Raw genomic sequence first — 27,896 nt, 5'->3', positions numbered from 1 at the left:
GAGATGTATATACGACGTAAAGAGGACAGGAAAGACCTTATCTATATATATGATCATCTGCAACACAGATATTTCAAAATGGTTACCAAATCATGATGGCGTCTGTAAAACTTTCCTTATTTTCAATTACCACAAAGAACCATTAGTTAAGAAGCTTAACTTGAAAGCAACAAACTCCTACCGAGAAAAAAGAAAACAAAAGCTCTTGCATATCGTATCAAAAGCAATTTATATTTACTCCATTAGCAGATGCTGTTTGAAGGTTGCTTCATATAGAAATGAAAATATGAAAATAGCAAAATTGAAATAGTCTCTTTTATCGTAAAAACCTCACGAGGAGATAGTCGTTGATTATATATACTCTATATACAAAGATTAGTACCTACATCTGAGTCACGCCGACCTTATAGTAGATCGTTTCACATTGACTCGGAAATCGGGTTTTGATTGCTGATAAAATAGATGTTTATTGTGTTTGAATAGAGGTTTCGTGGAGCACATGGCAGACATATACATGTAGCAATATAACATTGTTTGTAATGACACGCTGTGATTTTTTTCCTTAACAGCCACAGCTTCAACCCAAGTCAACATAGGTCTACCGACTTTATAAATTATATAACATCATAAAGATATAAACAGTAGGAAAGAGTTACTTTATATTTGCTTACACTTGATTCACTTTATAATACTTGAACCGTTCAGTATAAAAAGGGAAGTAAAATCGTGTCAAGTGTGTAATATCAGTTTTACTGATCAATAATCACTTTTAAAGGGTAATATCCTGATATGAAATTGGTAATAATCATAAATCCATAGACTCATTTCTGAATTTTGCTATAGTAGCACAAAGCTGTCGTCACTACCAGGTTATTATAAATAAGAAGATGTGGTCTTTATTAGATTTGAGGTCAATTATTGAATACCTTTTACACGCAAGTAAAAAATTTCTCTTTTTTTTAAAAAGCCAGTAAACAAAAAGTGATTGTGACATTTATTTTACTTCAGGTAAAAAGCGGAGAAAAATTGTTTGGAGAGGGGACGCTAAAAAATGAGACAAAGTTGTTTTATGTGTCTATCCCAACATTTGAAATGAGGGACATTCACAACCAAAACCAACAATATTAAAGAAGTAACTTTATATATTGTCTTTCTGAAACAAATCAATTCATTCTGTTTTTTTACAATCAAACAAAAACACAAAAAAACATGCAAAATTCCTAATTTTGTTTCAAAATGGCTTTGGCGGTAAAATTTAGCGCTGAAAATCTTTTTTTTTCAAGAAGCGTGCAACATTTCCAATTCAAAATCAAAACGACTTCGGTGACAAAATTTAGCATTGAAAAGCATTTATTCTTTATGAAATAAATTACCTCTTGATCTTGCAACACATATCAAGTTTTAAGATATGTATCTTTGGACTGGTTTTAGAGGAACAAAGATTTCATGACATTTTTAATTTTAGACCCTTTTCTGTCGAATTTAACTCCATCTATCTAAAAGATCATCTTTATTTTTTTTCATCTCAGTTAACTGTTTTCATATGAACTACTTTTTAGATATTCCTTTAGTCCAGCAAATCCAAGTTGTATCCACAATCGTACAACGATCTGTTCGCGGCCATTAGCACATGGTTCCTTGACCACAGAGTGTTTATAATAATTAAAGACATATCGTTTTATTGAATTGAATCGTTATCATTGATTCTGTGGAACAGTATGTCGTAGGTTTTTTTAACAGTGAATGATGAAGACAAGTGGCATGTGACGGAAATAGGCTTATAAGGTTGGCATTATATTGATGATTTCATTAAAATTATAACGGAACTTTTTTTCGCCGATGTGCGATTGTTTGGTGTAAATTTTGAGAGTTTTTCTTTGCTGTTCTCAAATGGAAAGCTTATTTCAGGATTAACCATGCATCGTGATCTTACTTTCTTTTACGTTTTATAAATATATGTTGAGGCGGGTTGAGGCGACGAAAAAAAAAAATGTGGAATATTGCATATTTCGTCAGTTTTAGCTGTTTAAAGCGATATTCGATATTCGTCGGTCAAAGCGGAATAACTGATATGTATTTTGTTAAACACTACTCTTTGTACTGGTATGGAAATACGTATATTGATCTGCATTGTTTTGATTTTATCAACTCTTCTAATTGTTGAAATGCGCATCTGGTGCAGTAAAATTGTTACCTCCAAAGGCAATTATTCCATATTCATGTATTAGAGTACAATATATATACAGAAATGTTTTCTTAAATAAAACTGGTATTTTGGCTAAGTTGTTAATGAAAAATCGATTTTCACAAGGATACTTCACTGCAGCTTGAACAGTGAAATATGACTGTAACAGGATAACTGAGGAATAAAGAATATATATTTGTTGTTACAAAAAATCGATTTCGACCGCCATGATCTGTTTTCTGTACGGTATCTGCTCTTCAATGTCTTATTTATGAGTACCTTTCAAAATATGACATAAATCTACTTTTATATTTAGTTCATGACACAAAGGATTCCTCAAGTCTTTAAAATTTGCACTGTAACTATATGCCTCTGACTACTATATGTACAACATTTGTGAGGGTATTTGTACTATTGAATACTACACCCCTTACGGGATTTTCTGGTTTTGTCATTAGAGTCTTTCTTGGTTAATTGCTCAATTCCATCAACACATGTGATACTTGAGTCAATGTTCTGACACTGATGGTTTTGTTCAAAGTGCACATTTGCATTTGCTGAATTTACTGTAGCGGTGATTGGGGTTACACGTGCTACTTGTAGTTTTGATTCATCTGAACTCCATTGAGAATCGCAACTTTCATCAGTTACTTCAACAGGGAAACGGCTTGTGGAAATGTTTGGCATCGAACCTACAATAAAATCATATTTTTTAGCACACATGCAATATTAATATTAAAGTTATTAATATTTCATCCCGATTATAGCTTTACCATTTGATATCTATTGTATTTTCATTCTCGCAAATGTGTTTTATTTTTTTCATAAAAGGAATTAAATAACTGATAGGTTTACACAATTTCTTCCTCCAAATTAATGTTATTTCTAATTGCAAATCAAGTTGCATGTATGAGATTATTATACACTCACGTGATATGTCGTCTGCTATAAATTTCTGATTGGTATGGGTGAGGGCATTACAGAGGGCCTTTATTCCATAGTGTTTCGTTGTGAGAACATTAATTAAACGCAAAAGTCTTTCCTCCTTATTCCTAGGTTCTCTGATGAACATCTCAGTCACGTGTGTTAGAACGTGCTGAGATATAAGGTATGGTATCAAATCAGTTACTTGGTAAATATTGTTTAAGATGAATGGAATCTTCTCATGGAGTATTCTCACTTGTGTCTTTGACATTGGCTTTCCTAAAAGACAGTAAGCAGGGGTGTAGAATATTTAATTTCTGTAAAAGTTGTTAAGCTTTTTTTCATTAAACGTGTTTTAAATTTGTGTATGCCATGCACATAGTTATTTTTCTATTAGCAAATGTAAAATCAATCATTTTTTCATTCCTTTTCTTCTGACGTTCTTTCGTTCACATAGTCTCCCCTCCCCGTACATCAAAATCTTATAACATAGTTTTCCTTTCACTTTCAGTAATTTCCTTTTTTCTTTTCAATGATTAGAAGAGAAATACGCTGTAAATGAAATCATACGACGGGTATTGGCCACATACATACAAACAAAATACTACAAAAGGTGTAACGAAACGATTATAACTTCGTTTTTCGACACCATTTTTTTGGGGGGAGGGGGGGATAGGATAGAGTTGTGTTTTGAGCGTGTGTCTTTCTTTTTTAAGGGGGGGGGGGTCATTTTGCCTTTGGTTTTTGGTTACCTGGTCGTCTTCGAATATAAAGAAGATGTTGATCTCAAGCTCAATTAATAACCATATATCATTTCATATTTGTTGCTAAAAGCTGTATAACCAGTCTTAAAATTTCTCTTACTTTGTAAATTTTAAGTTTTGGAGATAACCATATTTTTTTTAGTTTTCTCTCATCATTGATTAATTGGTTGGCATTAACTAAATTGTGTATTGTTGGGTTTTTCTTCTGCAAGTGTATGCGTAGTCTTTCTTCCATTCTCGTGTAGTTTCCTTTATTCTGATGGGCAACTTACCTCCGATATCAACACCAATTTCTTCTAATGCGTTCAGTAACGTTACAAAGCTTTCGTCTGAGCTTTCATTTGACTGCCAAAACTTGATCGTCTGCCAAAACATTTCAACATAACCATACTCCCTACATTCTTCAACCTTTTCTATTTGATGGTTTGATAAATGTAGTAATCGTCCCAGTCGACATATATTTGGACCTGGGTGACAAAGTTTATTCAGGTCAAATGTATTATAAGACATATAGTTTTTTCAGAAAAATCAATGGATTTTTGAAATTGGAGTTTTTTTTATGATTTATAGACAAATTAGAACGTTTTTCGCCGATTTTATGTGCTTTCTATACAAATGGTCACCTATTTTGAAAGATTTCAATCAGTCATATTTCAAAAAATAAAAGAGATAAAGGCAGTATTTTATTTTCGATTTTTAGTTACAGTTCAACGAACTAAAGTTGTATGCAAAATTTTACCAAAATCTGTGACATAGCCCATTTAGTGTTCCTTGACCTTAACATGTTAAATCCGTCACGACGACATCTCAAATAAAACTTCTAAACTGAAGTGACCAGACTTTTTTTATATTCCAATTGATTTTTCAATAAAATGAACACAGTTTTGAAAATGTATTGAGGAGTCTCCTATTCATGCAACTACAGGGGTCTTATACCTCTTTTAGGTTTCTCGACTTTATTTAGGTTTTTTTTGTTGCTTTTTTTGTTGCACAATATGTATTTTCATCCTGTCTTGTGCAAAGTTATCTATTTCAGTTCTTACCAGGCCATATTATTCATTTTCAAAATCCTCCTGCCCCTTCCCCCAACACAGAAAATAAAATGGTCGTCCCCTTAGGCTTTAAACGGTTTACAAATTTGTATACGCACCAATCATTTCCTCATATTTTTGACAAAAGGATTTCAGTTCAGACGGCATTCTGTAGAATGTAGTATCCAGGTTGTCTACACCTTTATGACTCAGATTTGATATTTCAATCAAAACCTGATTTATCTGTTTTTGGATTTCTTGAAATGGGGTTTGCTGTGAAGGTTTATCATCCATCTGACTTACAGATATCTAGAAGTAAATGTTTTAATTTAGACATGTGCCTTCTGTTTGGCATATTGATATTTAAAAGCGAGCAAGGAAATTTATGACATATTTTTATGTTTAACGTATAAGAAATTGCGAAGGAGACGACTCCGAAAGGTCCATATCGTTACGTTTTAATGCATATAGTTTAAGTTCATTTTAAATAATAATATTTATCAACTAGGCAAAGATAGTGTCCCCGAATACATGCATGAATATAGTTCCGCAAACCTTATAGATTTAGCAAACAATGATATTGAAGTGCAGCTTGAAATTGTATACAGTACGAAATGTTTGATGTTCCCACATAGTTGACGAATGAGTTGGCATACTACTAGTATTTTTTATAATACGACCTTTATTGTCAGAATTTTACTTTTTTGTATAGTTTTAGGGCCAAGTAAGGCTATTTACGCAGCTTGTGTAATATTGAATATCTGTTTCACAGAATACGATGGATGGATATGTTCCATTTGTCCTCGAATCTGACCTACCCAATTAGACGTATCACCGGGTTTATACTTACATGAGCAACACGACGGATGCCACATGTGAAGCGGAATCTTCGTGCCCTTCTGGAGCACCTGAGATCACCTTCGGATTTTTCTGTGCATTCCCAATTGGTGGGCACTTTTCTCAACATTCAGCAAGGCTCAATACACCGGTATTTTCAAGTGTTTTAATTGCATCATGTACTTTTATTCGTAATGTTTGTTGGTATAAAAACAAATGACTCGCTGTTGTCTTGTCCAAGCACGGGTTTTTAACATTTTTAAGAACACTAAAAAAACGCATGCATCATGGGAGAAATAAATCCCCCTTCTATTCATTCGTGAGCTACAATTTTAATATTTCCCCAACCTCTACCGTAGTGTAATATATGGAAAATGAAATTATAAGAGAATATTTACATCATAATATTAAAAAGTTGTAATACTGTTTTATCATGATATCATAAATAGGTCAAGAAATTGGAATGCCATTAATATATCAGTCTGTTATGTATACCAAAAAAGAAATACCTTGACGAAGAATGGACAAAAGAGAGACAGAAGATACCAAAGGGATAGCCAAAATCTTCAGACGAAAAACGAGCAAATGACAAACAACAGCCTAAATAAACAACATAGAAGACTGAGCAATACGAACTCCTATATGGCAAGCCGTTCTCGTCAAAACTATGTTTAAACCATTTTTCGAAAAATTTACACACTGAGAATTAAAAAAAACAAAACACACTGAGATTAAAAAAACCTAAAAACACACTGAGAATTAAAAATTACACACTGAGATTTCACAAAGACGCACTAAGATTACAAAAAAATGAAAAACACACACTGAGAATTGAAAATTACACATTGAGAATTGAAAATTACACACTGAGAATTGAAAATTACACACTGAGATTTCAAAAAGACACACTGAGATGAAATAAACTGAAAAACACACACTGATAATTTGAAATTACACACTGAGAATTTAAAATTACACACTGAGATTTGTGCGCACTTTTTATGCGCACATATCTAATTAGCATACCTAATCTGAATCTGTTACAAGCTTAAAACTACTAGGGGACAGAACTCATTAGTCCTTCAATTTGGCGCCAAATGTTTTATAAAAAAAACATTAGAAATACAACATATAGAAAAACTACGTTATTAAAGACCAATTGAACAAGACAAATACACCCTTACTCTCTTTACAAAATATAACCAAATGGTGAAAAACTTTATTAAAATTATAAGAAAACATTGGAACTATCTGCAAAAAGACAAACAATGCAGTGAAATGTTTACCCAAGTGCCTATTTTAGAATATAAACGTAACAAAAATATAAAAGATTACCTTGAGAAATCAGGGTAAAAGTTGAAAGACTTTTGAAAAGGGACCCACGTTTAAACATTTTTAAGCAAAAAATCCCGATACACTGTTAGTAATAATCTGAATTATAGGCAACAAACTTATGAATATGAGTTACAAAAAACGATGTTAAGTCTTGAAATTTATTACAAATGTTGGTTGAAGGAACCGCATTTCATTATAATGACGAGCGTTCGGGAGACCAAGATGTTAATCTGTTGAATTATTCATCTCATGAATATTCGTTAGTAATGTGCATATTAATCTCAGTGTGTATTTTTGAAATCTCAATGTGTAATTAACAATTCTCAGTGTGTGTTTTTCAACTTATTTCATCTCAGTGTGTCTTTTTAAAATCTCAGTGTGTAATTTTAAATTCTCAGTGTGTGTTTTTCATTTTTTTAAATCTCAGTGTGTAATTAAAAAAATTCAGTGTGTAATTTCGATTTATCAGTGTGTTATATAAGGTTTTTAAATCTCAGCGTGGTTTTTTTAATTCTCAGTATGTAATTTTTTTCGAAAAAAAGGTTTAAACATAGTTTTGACGAGAACGGCTTGCCATACTCCTATTCAAACATTATGTCAAAAACTTTATCTTAAATAATCATATGGAATAATCGAAAAGCTCAAATGACCATTTCAGAAATAGTATTGCATCGGTCAAATTTAAATTGCGAAGATGTTGAGGCAGCGCAAACATGCTATACGAGGAGAAAATACTCATTTTCAGAACAGGTCAATAGTTGATATAATGACTTACCACTGGATGCTTCAGCAAAATATTTTCCCTTCTGAGTGTCTGTATAGTGTTCTCCATTTCTCTTATCCTTTTCTCCAACTGGTATCTAATTGTTTGTTCATGGTGAAAGTTGTCAATGGCTTTATCTCCATCTACAATCGCAATGTGTTTAGCTATTTTCTTGTCTCTATGGATTTGTGTTAGTTGAACCTGGAGTCGAAGAATCTGTTTTTGAAATCCTTGCTCATTTTCTAAAGTAGCCGTTCGTTCCACTTCCCTGATATATATCTGTGCATCGTCTTTCTTATTCCTTGTTTGATTCTTTTCTGTAAAGTTTTAAACAAAATGTATAGAGTTCAAATTAGTTCTTTCTTTATATTATATACCCATACTGGAAAAAGTATATCAATATATATGTTCCTGACCCATACAAAAATCAGTCTTTTTTTGTTTTTGTTTTTATAAACCCATTCCCCCCCCCCCCCCCCCCCCCCCAAAAAAAAACAAAAGTCAGAAGGTATAGTCTAAAATATACTACTGACCCTCTACGTAATATCCATCAATCATTCGTTTCAGCTTCTGTAACACTTTTACAAAGTTTGTACGTCCATTTATCTTTGGCAGTTCATTTAATAACGGTGGCATCTTTCTTGTTTTTCTGTTGTCTATTACGATAATGTGTCTTTCTAAACAAATTGCCAAAGCAACATCATAAACACATTCAGTCGAGTCTATAAAGCTATCGGACAAAAGTACCACTACTAAATCTGACTTCAGAACTGCATTTCTTTTGTTATCTAGTATCAGACATCCGGGTATAAAATCTCTTTCTCCATATATAATTCCAATATTTGAACCCTCCAAGCGTTCGATAATTCGTTTTGATTTATTTCTTTCATCTTCATCTCCACTGTCAGACAAATATATGGTAAAGTTACCGCATCCCTCCATTACCATTTAATGTTCTTTAATCTAAAATGAAATGGGAAGTCATTTTAATGATTTAGAACCGGTGTACCAAATCGCAATTGTTCTCAGACCCTTAGGGAGCTACCATTTGATTTTTATGGGGGGAGGGTGCTAGGATGAAAAATTTTATCCTGCATTTTTTTTTTAGTTGTAATCTCTGTCCTGCCTTTTTATTTTTCACTCTATTCGGTCCTGCCTTTTTTTAATTAGTTTTATCCTGACTTTTTTTACATTAATTGACATCCTGCCTTTTTTTTTACTCAAAACTCCTGTCCTGCCTTTTATTTAAATTTCACCCCCCCCCCCCCCCATAACAATCAAATGGTAGCAGTCCCTTAGAGGTAGAGTGGTCTTCGTAGTTCATCTACAGTCATCACTAGCCTGTCAACTCTAAGGTTGAAAGTTCGATCTTAAATTAAAAGCATTGACAATTTGCCAGTTTTTCTGGCGAAGGTTGATGAGTCTCACCAGGTACTCTGGCTTCCTCCACCAATAAACTCAGTTAATATATATGACATAACGTTTAAACACCAACAAACAAACAAATTATTTTTCACACACATTATACGGTAATATACAAGATGAAATTTTGAAAGTTGATATAAGAGTTACAAAAGTTAAGTATGATTGCAATTTATAATATTACGTTCAGGGACTGAAAGCAACTCCTGTGATGTACTTTCTAAATGTTTGTATTCAGAATCTTTTTTTTTCTTTCGAAGTTATCTAAGTTTTGTATTGTGAACCTGTACGAATCTATTTTTTCATCTTTCCCTGATCGCCTGAATCGTTTAATTACCAACGCCCCACAACTTAATTACATATACAAATGAATAAATTCGGATAGAAAAACTTTGAGCTTACGACTTACAGAGCAAAAGCATGAAATTTGGATTGACAAAAATATAACGTTAACATGGTTAACTTACTTCCTTCAACATTTTTAAAAATAAGCAATAATTACGTTTATCTTACCTCCTATACATTTCTATGAATATGATTGGATAAAAGCAACCGCGTGGAGACCGTGTATATTCCATATTGGGTTAGTAGGCGGGGCTTATTGCAATACACGGTTAGTAGTGGAGTTACGTCCCTTTATAAAAACAACACAGTGTTGAGGAAAAATATTTCAAAAAGGTTTCAACAGACGAAGAAATTAATGATGAAAGACTGAAATAAATTCATAAAACACAGTTAAAGCTAACAAGTTGTTTCTGTTGGCATTTGTTTTTGTATAGACTAACGGAAGTAGGTTCTTAATACTAATGGTATGAAGACTTGATCACTTTGATAGGCTGCTAGTCTAAATACCACATGTTAAGATAGTCGGTAAAATAGATTCGTTACATAGTGTGCTAGTGACCAAATGCAGCATATATGGGGTCAGTAAATTCCATATGGGGATCATCCCATATGGAATTTACTGACCCCATATATATCGTATTAGGTCACTAGCACACTATATGTAACTAATAATATTATCAGTTGACAAAATGAATATTAAAAAAGATATACTCATTATTAGACGTGATTGTACGTTTTCGTGGGCGTTTTCTGGTTGAATGTAAAAAAAAATAAGTAGAGATGTCTTATACATGTATTATAAAACTACAGCGGTATAGATATATATGGACTGTTTTGAATAGTATAATTTAATAAGACCCCTCCCCCTCCCCCCCCCCCCCCAAAAAAAAATGATTGAAATTAAGGACGTCAACAGTATAGCTTGAATTAATCTTAATCAATATATCACCCCAAAAATACCAGAGAGTTATTATCATTTAAAGAAAGAAGCCTTAATTACAAGTGAGTCATCTGTATATTTGAAACATGAGTGGAAAATCCATTATAATATCCATTCCCAGCTTGTACAAAATTTATTTACCACCAAAACATGCACAAGCATGGCATACTGATAAAATACTTTCATAATTTCTTATCAACTACTTTATCTGACTTTTTCACATTAAACCAGTAAGAGAAATACTTTATAAATATTGATTTACACAGGAACTATATATGCCAGTGTATTTATTAAAAATAAAGTAGCTATTCGAACTCTCTTTTTTAGTTCTCGGAAAAACTAAATGTCTAAAGTTGGTAGAAGATGATTGAAATTGTGTTTTAAACTTTCTGCAAATCATTAACACGTCACCCATGTTCTCTTGGTGTGCATGTAATTCAGAATTCTGGTCCAGTTTGAAATCCTGAGTGATCACTGAGACCCTGCTTGGGTGAATCAAAAAAAAAAATAAATAAATACATAGGACATTCAAGCTTCAATCGAAATAGCTTTCAGTTTGCTTTCTCGTGTATCAAACAGCTCTTTTCAAAATTACTAAGTCATGTAAAAAAACTAATTATTTTTTTGTTTTACTCAGTCGTCCAATGATTTTCATACTTACCATATGCCGGGTATACTTTAAGCAGCACCAAGCTATTTTAACGGCTCTCCATTATGTCTATCTACCAGGTAAACAGGAAGTTTTTTCATGCATGCATGGTTACTTGACACTAGAAATACCCGATTTTTATATCTATAAAAAGTATTTAAATGTCTTTATTTATTCGTATGCCGGTCACTGTATAAGTAAATGTACTTGTAATTACTTCCTTGTATATCTTATTCATTTTTCCTATATTTTCATCTTTTGTGGAGAAGTAAAAAAAGATAGCATGTGTGCATAACTTCGTGTCTTTGTGTTGATTTTTTTTTGCAAAGGAAGTTTATTGATATTGCTGATATGTATAGATTATCGGATTTTCCACAAATTGATGTCGTAAAATATCAGCCGCGAGCCACAATGTGAACCTTTTTGGAGAGTGAGCGCAGCTTCACAATGTGTCGAACGACTGATATTTCACGATATCTATATGTAGAAAACCGGATAATCTGTGTATCGTTCTAGTACTGGTATTTCCCCCTTCCTTAGATAGTTTTTTACGCTTGACAACAGCAAGTTTGAAAACGTCTAACACATTGTGATGTCGCGCTGATAATTTCTCCTCAGACAACGTGACGTCGCTGATAATGCCTGCTTTCGTGATACGAGAATTACGGAACTACTTAGCAGGGTGATATAAGAAGGGAAGAACGCTAATCTGTTTTTTCGGTGTGCGTCTATTTCGATTTTTCGTTATCAGTTTGTATACTGTCAACTTTTTCGACTTTTCAAATGTTAGATTTTACATACAAGTATTGCGTAAATACAAGAATTATAAATCATCAATGTTAAGTCGTCCCTAAAAAGGAATTAGAGATATTATAAAAGGTAAAGTTTGAGAAACACCTCTGATCATGTTAATACGATAGGTGATACCCGGTACATGATGACCACACTACCTAGAAGTATGGAACGCACAAACTGTCTTAATATATTTATTTTCATTATATGATGTGCTTTTACCATTTTATGAAGTGCTTTCACCATTATATGATGTGCTTTTTCGTTTAAATGATGTGATTTTACCTGTATATATGATGTGAAAACGACATTACATGATGTGCATTAAATCATTAAGAGTAATATTTAAAAAAAAAAGATTTACAAAGGAACAATATATATCAAGTGAACATGTAATTAGTAAAAACTCAGTAGCTGTTCGAACTCTTTCAGTTTGTTGTTGTAGGGCAAATCGCATGTCAAAAGATGGTAGTAGATACTTTCTGCATGTCATTTACACGTCATAAAACTCAATCATATGCATTTAATTCAGAATTCTGCACCCGTTAAAAATCCGGAGTGATCACTTAGACTCTACTTTGCTCAGTGTATCAAAAACTGAAATGACTTTGATTATACGTGGCTAAGCTTCGATTGATGTATTAAAAGTTTTCTGTTTGCTTTTCAAAACTACAAGTTCTTTTATTTTTTTCTAAAATTTCATTTAGTACGGTGATTTTCATACTTACCATATGTCGGTTATATTTTCAGCAGCACAAAACTAGTGTACCGGCTCTCCATCTGCAAGGTATAAACAGGAAGTCTGTACATTGTTAGGTGACACTGGAAATACCCGATTTTTATATCTTTAGAAAGTATTTAAATATCTTTATTGACTTGGTTAAGTCACTGTATAAGTATAGCTTCGCTCTCACACCATATGGAATTTACTGACACCATGTATATTGTATTAGCTAGGTCACTAGCACACTGTGTAACTTATAATACTTATTTGTAATTACTTCCTTGCATTTGGTATCTTATTTCTTATTCGTATATTTTCATCTTTTGTTAAGTGGTACAATAGATGGGATATGTACATAGCTTCATGTTGGTTTTTTTGTGGTTGTTTTTTTGTGTTTTTTATTTATCTTTTTATTTATTTTTTTTTTCTAAAAGGAAGTTTATTTATATCTCTGATATTCTGTTTTTTATTGTTGCGACCATTTTGATTTTCCGTTATTTTCTCAACTTTTCAATATCGGTTTGTCTTCTGTCAACTTTTTTCTACTTTTCGCTTATTATACTTTCCATACATACATTTCTCGATTTAAGTTTTCCTGAAAAAAAAAGAATTATGTTTAAGCTAGTTTTATGTTTTTACATCTTTAGGATACAGTTTTTGTCGAGCCTGCGACTTCTGTCGCTGAAAGCGACATAGGGATAGAGATCCGGCGGCGGCGGCGACGGCGGCGTTAAATAACTACTTAAAAGACCTCATTTTCATGGTTCAGTGACTATTTGAATATAAGTTAAGATTTTTTTGTTATTTTAATGTCTCTCTTATGAGAAATAGAATAACTTTATTTGGTATGTGCGTACCTCATGCCTGTCAGACAGTTTTCAATTGACCTCGACCTCATTTCCTGGATCAATGAACAAGGTTAAGTTTTCGTGGTCAGTTCCATATCTCAGATACTATAAGCAATAGGTCTACTATATTTGGTGTATGGATGGATAATAAGGTGTACATGTCTAACTGGTAGGTGTCATCTGACCTTGACCTCATTTTCATGGTTCAGTGGTAAAAGTTAAGTTTTTGTGTTTTGTTTTTTTAATACTGTATGCAATAGGTCAACTATATTTGGTGTATGGAAATATTTTACGATATACATGCATGCCAGTTTGGCAGGTTTAATTTGATCTTGACCATATTTTCACGGTTCATTGGTCAATTTTAAGTTTTCCTGGTTAAGTTTGTTTCTTAGATACTATAAGCAATATGTCAACTATTTTTGATGCATGGAATGATTTAAAGGTGTACATATCGGTGTGGTAGGGTTCATCTAAACTTGACCTCATTCTCATAGTTTATTGGTCAATATGAAGTTTCAGTCATGGTTTGGTCTGTTTCTCCTCTATTATAAGCAATGTGTCAACTATATTCGGTGTATGGAATGATTGTGAGGTGAACATCTATTTCCGGCTTGGTTTATCTGACCTTGACCTCATTTTCTTGGATCATGTTTATGTAAATGTGATAATCCTAGTAAAACTTTATATTTAGGACGATTAACATAAAATCAACGGTCAGTATAGCAGGCGAGACATTTAAGCGTGTGCACTCTTGTTTATTTTTTAATTAGGGATTTAATTGATAGACATGGCGCTTACATAGAGAACCATTAGAGTAGTAAAAAAGCAATACGAATAAAGGATGATGAGGGTAAACGACAATGAGACAGCAATCAAACGATACCATAAAACCTAGAAGGACATCTGGAGGTAAACATACTGTTGACAACACTGTAGACAAGTGTCTATACAATTTGTTAAACTATAAACTGTCCCGAGTCTATATTTTATATCTAACTGATAAGTCTTTGGAATTAAGAACCAAATAATGATAATGAAACCAGAGCCAAAGTTAGAAATAAGTTAAAAACATACAGCAAATTTAAATATGTATATGAACTTGAACCTTGCTTGACTATAGGCTCAGAGGAGTAACGAAAATTATTTACCTACTTTAGACTTAGTGATCATGACTTAAATATAGAAAGGGGTAGATATCTGAATTAAAAAATTCAAGACAGAAAATGTAACCTATGTAAAGGAACAGTTGAAGATGAAAATCATTTATGTGACTGTCCTGGTCGGGCTTGGAAACTGTAGAAAACCATTCATCAATGATCTTAATTATAAACATAACAATTTTATCAAGCTTTAACCAGAGACTAAATTTGTATGGTTAATGACTAATGAAGATAGTTATGTAATAAAAAATTGTGTTTCATAAATCAAACCAGCATCTGAAATATGATAATGGTGGAGTTGTCTCTCTTTGTCCAAATCTAGTATGATGTCATCAATACATAACCCATTAATGTCATTGCTATAATCAATATAATTATTATCCAAATGAACCATTATTGTTCAATTAGTTTATTGTTTAGTTTGTGTATAATGTTATGAATCACATTGTAATCATATTGCCTTTTAAAGGGCACCTTGATTGGTCAATGAAATTATCTGTATCTGTATCTTGTAATCAAACTTTACAGAGACTTACACTAACTTCTTCCGTTTCATTCTCCTATTTACTGTTTGAAACATTACTAAAATCAGGTGTGTCGATTTATAGTTTGATTTATCATATACTTGTATAAAATATTACTAAAATGTTACAGTTCAATAACATTTAAAAATATTAAAAGGATTACTAGGTTTATTTATCAGATTCCTAAGAATTTCAACAGCGGGCTGATACAGGAACCTTTATTGACTGCTTCCGGAATGTTATCACATGCCTTTCCGTTAATTTCCGTGACGTTTATCACATGCAACGTCGTGCATTTCCGGAAATTTGTTCGAAAACGACAACACAGTGCGGAAAACCGCAAGTGATTTAAGACTTTCCACAAAATAGTTGAGGAGCAAATTTCAAACTAAGAACATGTTAATTGTTGTGACAAGATAAATAAAATACTTATAATATCAATAAAAACAATAAAAGTTAAGACATTTGTATTTGGTTGTCTGTAAATTATTATCTAAAAATTCATGGAAAGACAAAATTTTAATTAATAGTTCTTGTCTGTATTTCTTCTGTTGAAGTATATGATAAAAAGATAATTACATGTCATTTATCATATCAGACCCTTTCTCGGCCCTTGTTCATGATATCAGCCCTCGAGCCTGCGGCTCTTGGGCTGATATCATGACCTAGGGCCGATAAAGGGTCTGATATGAAAAATGCCATGTAATAATCTATACATATTACATGGCCAAATTGGCTAAAATTCTTCTCTGGTTTTAATATATTTGTTCACTAGTATATACATATGCATACATTGTTTCTGGATTGAGATTGAGTTGATAGGTTAAAGTACCAATTAAAAAGATTGTTTTTCCACCATAATTATAACACCCACACTACGAAATAGAGGTCACTAAGTCCAAAAGGTCAAAGTCAAAGTTAATAAAAAAAAAAGACAGAAATTAGTACAGAAAATGAGTTTCAGATTATAACTCTAGAATCTTACATGGGATTGATCAGATAAATGTATGGTAACATAAAGAGTAGATGGACAAAAATTTTTTGTCAAATGTGTACACAAAGAGGAAATGGACACTATTCATATGTCAAATGTCAAGGTCATAGTTTAACAAATTGAATCAAGTGCAGAGAAGAGTGTTCCAGGCAGATGTTTTAACTCTTTAACTTGCATAGGATTGCAACGAACATGCATTTTTGGCAATCTGATTCAAATACAGATCCTGTGTTCAAACTTTGCTTACAAATTACAGTATCTTAATTATTTTAGTCAGATTGCATTTTTGGCCACATATAATGATAGAAGATTTATCAATTATTTATCAATTATTGCTTCCAATGTCAAGGTAAAGGTTACTAAAAATATACTAAAATTAGTGTAATAGGTGGTTTCCAGGTGTAACTACAGAACGTTACATTGGATTGGAACCAAACAGAACGATTATGACAGGAAGATTCCTATTTATGATGAAGTCAATACGTCAAGGCCACTAAAGATAAATCGATATAAGTACAGAAATGTGCTGGAATTGCACAAGGTCATGCACTTCTCGTAATGCTTATTATGTCTTAACAGTTAATCGATTATCCTTATTGTTCGTGTATCATAGTAATTCACCCTACAACAAGAATATACTCTTTGTAGGTTTTCTATGGAACGCCATAGCTGTCTTATGTGTCTTTTTTATTGCTTTTCTATTATACGAAGGTGCTTTTCTATTATACGATGGTGGTTTTCTATTATACGAAGGTGCTTTTCTATTATACGAAGGTGCTTTTCTATTATACGATGGTGGTTTTCTATTATACGAAGGTGGTTTTCTATTATACGAAGGTGGTTTTCTATTATACGATGGTGCTTTTCTATTATACGATGGTGCTTTTCTATTATACGAAGGTGCTTTTCTATTATACGAAGGTGCTTTTCTATTATACGATGGTGCTTTTCTATTATACGATGGTGCTTTTGTATTATACGAAGGTGCTTTTCTATTATACGATGGTGCTTTTTTTATTATAATAAGAAGCTTTTTTAAGGTATGCAGTTGTATAAGCATTGGCATATGTCATTTCCATGGAGATTATTTGGCCCCGCCCCTCAGTCATGGTCTATTGACTTAAACTTTTGCTTAGTTTTCGTGCATTAGTTTGTAATTATCGGGAACCACTATTGGTAGGTCAATGATATTTGGTATGCAGTTGTCATAACATTTGTACACCACATTACCACAACGATTATTTGACCTTGCCCCTCAGTTATGGTTTATTGACTTTGACATTTTGCTTAGTTTACATGTATTAGTTTGTGTTTAAGTTTGTTTAAAGGGAATTATGATAAGTCAATGGTATTTGGTATTAGCATTGGCACATCTCATTTCCATGGAGATTGTTTAGCCATGTACCTTCAGTCATGGTTCATGGACTTTGAATATTTGCAAAACTTGCATGTTAAAGTGTTGCTATTTTAATTTCAACATATGCATTATAAATATTACCAAAAAGGGAGACATATCTCTATGATAACAGTTTATTTATTTTAGTAAACCTGACTGGAGGATTTTCAGTAGAAAAAAATCTATTTAATTTGAATTTTCTGTGTTTGATATCTTCATACCATGACTCTAAGTTTTAAAAAGGTATCTGGGGGGGGGGGGGACATACCCTCCAGACCCTCTTAGAAAATTTCTCGAATTTGGCCCTTAACACTGATACTACTAAAAAAAACTGAGAACATTCAAATTTTACTGATAGACTAACTTTAGATAAACACCTCTGCGTTATAGATGAGCATGACCACACAAGTTGGAGACTGTTCTTAGTAGGAGAACGGTAGAAGATGCCTTGAAATGAAATTTAGCTCAAGTTCAAGATAGGTGATACTCCTATATAGCCAAATTTAATCACTGGAAAGCATTTTCGCAAATATTAGCATTGATTTCATTACATTAAAAATGCTTTTAACCCAAGTCTAATAGTAAAAATAATTACATTCAGCTACATACTAGTACCTCGGACAGTTTCGAAAAGGACATGTTCGCTAAAGCTTGCCGACACATTTTTTTTAAAATCAATGGACTTGTGTACTCCCGCAATACTTGTGACACAGTTCATTATCGGCCAAATTCTTTTAATGCATGTAAAAGTCACAGTTACATAAGTTTTCATTTAAAGCATTACCGAAGAAATTCATTTAGCTGAACCATGTAGCCAACCTTTATATATAAAAAAATAAAGATAAAACAGGGAATGACAATAATTCGATATAAAACATCAAACAGCACCAACACCACCAATCAAGCCATCAAAATAGAGACATACAGCGACAACACAAAAAGGAAAATGTACAGAAGGTAGAGAGAAGTCCCGACATGGTACAGGCACTCAGGCAAAACTTGGCAGAGTGGCGGGGTTGAACCATGTTTATGGGTACACTAACCTTGCCCCTCAATCTACTCGACTTCCTATCAAGATTCGAAAGACGCGCAGCAAAAAGGCTTGCACAATACAATTGCCAACTCAGCATCCATATAAGTTAGAAAAATTGGTTATAAAAAATACTAAAATAGTTAGAGGATATACAGATCTGTACATTGTACATGTACTACCTCTACACAAAATGATACAGTTTCATATAACCAATATACCACTTTAAAGCTTGAAGTTGTTGAAAAGTCATGGGGTTTCATAAGATTAAGTATATAAAGAAGTTATGCAGTTATCCATTTACGTTCAAGATATGAAGGCAATTTAGTAAATTACAAATAAGTTTTAATAACCAGTTTAGTTATTTCTTTCAATGACTTCCAAACATTCAAGATAATAATCTATTCCAAAATTAGTATTGCTTCTTATCAATTGTCGAGTTAAATCCAGCCTGCATTGATCACTTATCATGTGTGCAAGGGGTCCAAATATTGGTCTCTCGCCCTCTTCTACATCATTTTGATCCACATAGCCTTCTATTCCATAATCTTGCAAATTTGTTTCTCCTTCGGTAATTCCTACGGCATTTTAAAGTTGACCTGAAGTCCACAAGCTCAATGGAGATGAATTAACAGTGCGTAGTCTATGACCAGCCCATGCCTCTGCCCAAAATTGCAGCTTCCTGTTTATTTCGTCCATGAAAACAAAGTGGAGAGCAGCTAAGTTTGTCAGTTTTAGTGGGTCTAGATAACCTTCATCTTCCATGAAATAAAATAAGTTGTAAAAGTAACTAAGCACACCTTCATACACATCTCTCCATAGTCTCTCAATCCGTTGATTATGAGTGCTTTTTCTCGTTACCATACTGTTTGGCCCTTTTGGAATCAACATGTAGTTTGCCACAGAAACATTTTCCAATCCTTTGTCAGACCTAACTTTATTGGGTATCCCATACTTTGCAACACCGGAGAAGAAACAATCCAAAACTGTTCTTGATGTGTTGTTGTCGGTACATTTTAAAAATGTTATCAATCGACTAAACCCGCCAATACCACCTACAATAACAAATCTCCACCGGACAAGTTTATGATTTGTATCTATGTGCCAGAGGTGATTTGGACCCATTACATTGTAAACACGCCTATGAAGCCTACCAGTACGTCTCGCCTGTACACCGGAGGTATTCAATCGATGCATACACTCCCTCAGTCTCCATCTCTGTACTCTTATGCCTTTTAATAGAAGCATCTGTTGCAATAGTGTTTCGCCACACAATGGAAACTCTTTCATTATTTGTCCAAGTGTCAAGTCTATATAACTGTCATCAATTTGTGTAAAATTCATTTTGCTTAATCCGAACTGTGACATTCTTCGGTAAATGGTGCTTTCAGACACGGACAACAATTTAGAAATGTCGGATATTTTAAATCCATTTTCCAGAACATTTTTTAGAACAGACTTTGGAATATCAAATTTCGGAGGGCCGCATTCAGAGTTTATTTTATAAGGGGCAGACGTTCCATATTTTACACATTCAGTTCTTAACTTCATCATATCTGCCCTACTAGATACACCTAATATTTCCATTTCATGTGTCGAAAGCCTACATACAATGTCTGGAGTGATTTTCTCTCTCTCAAAGTTTGGAAATGCTTGCTGCAAGTTTAATTTCTGTAAAACATTTAACATTTTAGTATTCACAGCCATGCCCGCCATGTTGGTTCGGTGAGATTCAAATACACGCCACGCTTCCGGTTAATCACGGGAACCACCATCACATAATAAAAAAGCACCTTATTATAATAAAAAAAGCACCATCGTATAATAGAAAAGCACCTTCGTATAATACAAAAGCACCATCGTATGATAGAAAAGCACCATCGTATAATAGAAAAGCACCTTCGTATAATAGAAAACTACCTTCGTATAATAGAAAAGCACCTTCGTATAATCGAAAACAACCATCGTATAATAGAAAAGCACCTTCGTATAATAGAAAAGCACCATCGTATAATAGAAAAGCACCTTCGTATAATAGAAAACCACCTTCGTATAATAGAAAAGCACCTTCGTATAATAGAAAAGCAATAAAAAAGACACACAAGACAGCTATGGCGTTCCATAGTTTTCGAAATGTCGAAGTGATAACAGAAGACACCAATATTTATTTGACTAAAATTAAAAACATTCTAGAAGTTATCGGTGTTTATTGGTATAGGCTGATTATTACTCACAAATTGAATAAAAGTAAAAAAAAAACTTTAACGTAAATTTTGTGAGAATATATCATATTTTTTCGGATGAATACCACTTAATTTGACAATAAGATAGTGAGTGACATGATGTATTAACAGGACGTCTGCTGCAAATTTGTGGCGGAGCGTCAATCAGCGGGTGGTCAGTTTAATGATGTATCATTATTGGGATAGTATGAATGTAATACTGTTGTTTTTTTTTTCATGCTGGGAATGATATAGATTAATTTTTTGTTTGTTTCAGATAATGATGATTGAAAACTGTGATTGGAATATATTATAGTTCTTATCATTTATTTTTAGAGAATATTGGTGTGATAAAGGGGTGTGCCGTTTTCATCATTTTCCCTTGTAATTATGTGCATTTGTTTAAGCATATAAGCTTTTAAAAAATTGTCAACTTATTATTTTTCTTTCAAATATGAATGGTATTCATCATCCACAGTATTACAGATTTTGTAAAAAAAAAAACCCGACCTGTTTAAAATGTTTTTGCAAGAGCCAGAAAATCTAAATTTTGAAATGATTTTACTAAAAAGATACAATTTGCATCTACATTTGTAAATATGACTATGGAGATTTCTTTTTTAATTTGTTTCATGAGATAAAGAACAAGAATCCATAAAAACACATCGGAAGCACCTATTTAAAAAGTGTATTTTCGTGTTTCTTTTTTCTTTTTTTTTTCAAGGTCAGAAAGATTTTTCCCTGGAACATTTCATTAAAGTAATTAAAGCATGTAATTGTTAATTTATATTGTTTTATATCAATAATCATCTCATTCACTTTTTAATGGCACATTTGTTTGTGTTATGTTTTCTTAATTTCTGAATTTTTATTAATCAATTAGCATGATAAGAACAATCAAATACTGTTTACCATTTTTGGAACCATATTAAGTTGAAAGCTTGGCCAGTTCACAGTCGGGAGCAGCAATTGATCTTCATGTAACCATGGCAGTATTATATAAAATAGTCAATATAATACTTCCATAATGTAAGTTACAAATGTACCAACGGGGTATTAACTTTGTTTATCATTTTATTAGATACATGTATTTGTAATCTTAGACTTGAAACATCATAATCTGAAAAAGTACATACATGTACATGTTTGGGCAATTTTCAAATAAAATGCTGAATTGTTTCACATTTTGTCATGTCGCCTTTTACAGCTGACTATATGGAATGGATTTTGCTCATTGCTGAAGGCGGCAAGATGGCCTGTGGCCTATTCTTAAATTTTGAATAGTTGTCTCTTTGGCAATCATAACACATCTCCTTATTTTATTAAACATACATGGGCATGCGTAACAATAGATAGTCAAATAGATCTATGTATAATTCTTGTGTTCAAATTGAAAAACAGCGAAAAATGTCTGAACTAAATTGATATCAAACAGCCTTTTCTGTTATATAGACACCATTTCGCGCTTACTGGCCGTTGTTGGATTTTAATTGGGCTTTGAGGAAAGTAACGTCTTATTCAATTTTACTTTTAATATAAATAAGAAGATGTGGTATGAGTGCCAATGAGACAACTCTCCATCCAAGTCACAATGTATAAAAAGTTAACAATTATAGGTCAAAGTACGGCCTTCAACACGGAGCCTTGGCTATTTCAATTCCGAGTTCATTCCAATATAATGATTTTAACTTCACATTGCGAAGTACAAGTAAGATATTTAAAATAATTATAAAAGTAATATAGTACAATTTTATTACAATACTAATCATTTCTACCAAGAGACTAAATGTGCATGTTACTAATAACAGGAGTTTTATTTGCATGTACATCTAAGTAATATGGCAAATTGAGGTGCTGATTATACGTCAATGAGACAGCAACAAAACGACAGTGATACATGCACAAGAATCGGAGACAGCTAAGAGGGGTTACGTTATCGTTTACCAACAAGAGAGCACTATCGGACTTATAAATCAATGTTTCATATGGCAAAAAATATGACAGTTGTTTAACATGATTTTTCAGCATTTTATGTGTACAATCATAAATTTTTGTCACGTGAAGTTATAAAGTTAAAAAAAATCATTAATTTGGAGTTAAAACATCACTTTATGTTATGTTAAAGTGGTGCCTCTAGCGGATTGAAAATTTCTCATGAAACGTTTCTCCTAAATAAAATTTGAACACACAATTCAATAATGAGTAGTCACCGTGGTAAGGAAAAAGTTATACAACATTTGTTATTGGAGGGACATTATATTGCCACGTCTCATAATATTTCTGAATAATTGTTTTTACAAATACAAATAAATAAATACAAATATTCTATAGGCACAAACTCAATTACAATAATTGGCAACGGCCCATACAACTAGTTACATGTGCAAAATATTTATTTTAAGTTACATTTTGCATGACGTTTGAATATGACGAGTATTTCGTTATCAAATAGATAAATTCACGATGAAGAAAATGTTCAAATTTAATTTAAGTACTGATAAAACAAAATTGAAATTTTGAACTTTGACCGGATTATTTCAATACTTTTAGTAACTAAAAATGTACATAATTGCAGTACACATCGGGTACGGGGACACAGTTATCGTGTCCCTAGTGTAGATAAATCTTAATTAATTAAAAGAACTGTCTACATGCAGTGTTCTTATCTAAATCACATATTGGTGTGAATTGAAACAGCCACCACCCTGTTGTGCTATCATCCAGCTATTTGATTAACGAAAGACGGACATGCATGCTGATTCTGAATATCAATTAAGAGTATTGAATGCTTAATGTACACTTATCGCGGCTATAATCCCGCCCCCTTTTGTTCTCATGGATATACATACATTTGAGGCCCTAATTCTAGTTTGCACGAGAGATTTAACCAAAATGTAGAATCTTAGATATTATTGTAAATTGTGAATTTAGAAAATCCAAAGGACCAATGATCCAAAAACAAACACTATTTTTAAACAATAAAAGTACCCACGTGCTCTCAGTTTAAAATCAAATTTTAATAGCAGATTCACAAACAGTTGGACACATTGTTTGACATATCATTTGATATGTACATCAAAGTTTCTGATATTTTAAACATAACATTGCTTTGCCTTTGGACAACAGTTTAATCATTTCTATAAGGCCAAACACAATCATCAATAAAAGGACATGTTGAGTTTACGTAAATGACACATCAACCCAACGATAAAATACACAAAAGACATCTGAAGCGCAACATATAATCTTCAGCAATAGACAGGCATATATACAAGGGGGTCTGGGTGGGGTTTACCGAGTAGAGAATAATGGGCAAATAGGGCAGATAAAGAGAAAAATGTCCTATTCTATGCCATGTTATACATTTTCGACAATGACCGGTAATGTCCCAATTGCTGCTTTCCAATTTAAGAATCCCCCCCCCAAAAAAAAACAAAACAAAGATATATATAAAAATATTTTTGAAAAATGATTTTGCCTATCTACCCTCACTTACATGCAACCATACTACCCACCTATGATCACAACGAGCATTAAACAAATGTGTTATGTTTTGTTTTGGCCTCCATTTGTTAATGAAAAAGAGAGCATTTCATTGCTGCACAAACAATCTTGTATTTAGCAAATCTTTCATGCTTTTTCAGGAACTAATTACCGATTGTGTTGTAGTTAATCTTTATGAAAATATGTGTTCTCTTCGTCAATACTAATTGCTTTTTAAACTTGCTTGAGAAACACCACAACCGATGATACTCATTGTCATAAAGCAACGTTTATATGATTGTCTAAAACAAGAACTTGATGCTCAGTTGCATACTTCTCCAAAATGTTCTTATTATAAATATATGTTAGATAATTTTTGTCTGTAATTTTATTTATGCAGACCAATTCCTAATGTTTACAAAACATGTATTACGAAAATTAGTTTAGTAGCCACAACTTATTTATAGAAAGTGGAAGATTTTAAGGTATAGCAAGAAATGATAGAATATGTACTTTTTGTAAAAATAATATAGAGGATGAGTTTCATTTCATCCTCAAATGTCCACTTTTTCTAGGTTTTCGGAAATTTTATATTGAGCCATATTATTGGAAAAAACCATCGATGTACAAATTTATTAAACTAATGAGTACAAACAATGTAAAAGAGCTGTGTAATTTAGGTAAATTTATTTTTAGATCTTTTAAGCTTAGAACCGATATGTTAAAATAGTGTTTATTTATAATTACAACACCTCCTGCTATTCTGTCACATATTTTATGTTTATATATGTATTATTGATGTGGATGTATTTCAAATGTGCACCTATAGTTTATATAGACTTTGGTAATAAAGATATGTATACTCAGAAGAAGAAAAAGCTGTAGTTTATTGTAAAATTTAGCCTCTCATATATATGTTTTACAAATCTATGTATGTCATGTGGAGTTGTATATTATACAATTATAGCCTTTGTAGGAGGTCGATACAAGGATATATTGACCTGAAAGAAGTATATTGACTGAGGACGAAGTCCGAGGTCGATATACTTCTTTGGGTCGATATATCCTGTATTGACCTCATAAATATGCTATAATTGTTATATTATTAATTCCCGACCATATTTGTATCAAAATCGTCATTTTATTTTGTTGTAATTTTATAGAAATCATATTGTCTCCTTGACAATAACAACAGATTACTTGTTATTTCATTTACTTTTTTGATGGTTTTTTTTCACATGTTATGTATTTGAAGATTTTTTTTCTTCAAATAATCGATCATAGATATTTTTTATAAAATTTTTAACAATATCATGAAATTCATTACATGACGTCACAAAGTATATCGGTTTTTAGATATTCTAAAAATAACCGTGCAATATGCTTTTTGCTGTGCAATATGCTTTTTGCTATCCGCCGCTTTCTCTCTACCTTCGAAAATATAGTTTATCATGTGACTATCCCTGAACGAATCAAATTAGTTAAAATATACGAATTAATAATATTACATTATTCTGTTAACAATAATAAAGTAAATGATCCCACTGCGATACATATACTTATAATACATGTATACATAGTGCACATGTGATAGATTACATGCCAACGATGCATATTATCAAAGAGGTTATAAAAGATTTTATAACCTTCTTGATAAGATGAATAAATTAATTCTCTTTAAGTATGGATTGCTGTCTTTTTAGGGCATAAAACTCACATCATGTCTATATAATATGGGATTTTGTTATGTATTAACATCTCTTAGTGAATAAATACTCACAGTTGCAGCGAAAATTGACATGATATCGATGAATATTACGAAAAATAGGAAATATAACATGCAGTATTACACACTAGTCTAAAACTTTCAAAACCTATCAATTCGACTTTCCGAAAACTGCAATTTTTAAGATTTCAAAAAAATAAAATGTATTCAGTTTTGATTTTAAGACATCTTTTGAACTAAGTTTGAAAACATATGAGGTCGTTGGTTTTCTCTTTTGAATTGTGTTATATTGTATCATGTCGGGGTCTTTTAAAACTTACTGTACAGTATGGATTTTGCTTAATGAAGGTCGTTAGTTAACCTATAGTTACTTACATCCATGTTATTTGGTATCAGGTTGATTGTTGACTTATTGGCAGTCATACGCCGTTTCCTTATTTATCAGCCAATATTATATCCATTTATACTAAAATCAAGAGGGCGCATTTCGAATGTAGGATAAAAGGGTACAGAAAAAAGACAATTCAGTTTAGGACAATTTGGTCTTTGATTAACACTGTGAATGACTTATTTTTATGATTTATTTTGTAATTTTCTTGAACCATTATTTATACAACAACTTTGTAAATAAAATTGATTATCATAAATTTTATAATGATCAAGTATTTACTTAGAAAGTATTAGGTTGAAAATGTGCTGGCTTTCTGGTGACATGAAATATATCCATTTACAATATTAAATAAAATAAGATGAATCTTGATTTATCAATTCTAATTGACAATATCCCGATTTATCTCATAAAAAGAAAGTATTTCAAAATTTTTCTAAATGTGATTTTTTGTCCTACCATGGGAGTACTATAAATAGTACCTATGGCCCTACCGATTGTGTGACTGTGTGTCTTGTGACTTTTTGTCCTGTAGCTTTCTGTCCGTTTACCGACGATTCGGGACTTTGGAAAATTTCTTCATTTTATTATATTGTAAAATCAGTCGTATGTACGAGAGTCTTATATATCATTTAGTGAAATACCCGTCATGATTTTTACAGAAAAAAAAAGGTTTTTTAAAGAAAATTCCCTTGAAAGAAGGTAAAACAAGAGTGAAAAATAAAACTATTAAATAGTTGAAATGATTGATATGCACGCCACTGTGAACCTAGTTTTGAAACTTTCTTTTAATCCCAATCTTGCTTTTTTAATTCGGTCTTTTATTTTAACGTTTTTATGCAAATCCATTGTCTAGCCATATGGTCCTGCTGATACTGAGCATGTTAAGATTCCCACTGATTAATTAATTAACACATTAAGACCATCGCGACATCTTTCGACGTGCTCGAGTAGTATCAAACTGAGATGTCGTGTGCGAAATGGACACCCGAGGAGTTAGGGAGAAGTTAGGAAGATTATTTATACTGTTAAAGAGTTATTTCTTAATTTGAGTTATCTCCCTTAAAAGTATCCTGTACTGTAACCAAAAGACATTTATTGGTCAACATACAGTCTTTGACAAGAGACAAGTATCTTATATAAAATATGTTACCATTACAACTTCTGAACTAAAAACAACAACATAACACTTAACGTTGTTCTCATTCAGAAACCGACGAATATTATACTGATATAGTCAAGAAAATGCATATTTCTAAACACACACGAATGACACCATTTATTTTGGTTGTAAATATTTTATAGATCGTCCTGAACATGCATGAAACATTTTCCTCTGAACGTTAAACAACATCATATAAACTGCGGTATATCAAATTCGAAATATGACTGCGATGCAATAAAGTATTTG

The 27,896-nt window shown here is 32.3% G+C and overlaps 1 protein-coding gene across 1 annotated transcript; it reads right to left on the bottom strand.

The window, feature by feature from the left end:
- Positions 1-1,124: 1,124 nt before the first annotated feature.
- LOC127724077 (uncharacterized) lies at positions 1,125-12,813 on the bottom strand. The gene is made up of 8 exons (XM_052230925.1): positions 12,716-12,813; positions 11,208-11,339; positions 8,373-8,802; positions 7,852-8,156; positions 5,024-5,213; positions 4,146-4,340; positions 3,116-3,388; positions 1,125-2,877 (listed from the first exon to the last, which is right to left on the bottom strand). Exons 3-8 carry the CDS (start codon positions 8,785-8,787, stop codon positions 2,597-2,599), a joined length of 1,659 nt encoding a protein of 552 aa, XP_052086885.1. The 5' UTR covers positions 8,788-8,802; positions 11,208-11,339; positions 12,716-12,813; the 3' UTR covers positions 1,125-2,596.
- Between the last annotated feature and the right edge of the window lie 15,083 nt (positions 12,814-27,896).

This window comes from Mytilus californianus, unplaced genomic scaffold, assembly GCF_021869535.1.
Source record: "Mytilus californianus isolate M0D057914Y unplaced genomic scaffold, xbMytCali1.0.p SCAF_14, whole genome shotgun sequence".
Lineage (NCBI taxonomy): Eukaryota > Metazoa > Mollusca > Bivalvia > Mytilida > Mytilidae > Mytilus > Mytilus californianus.
The sequence above is the reverse complement of the archived record's forward strand: the minus strand, read 5'-3'. Positions and strand labels throughout refer to the sequence as shown.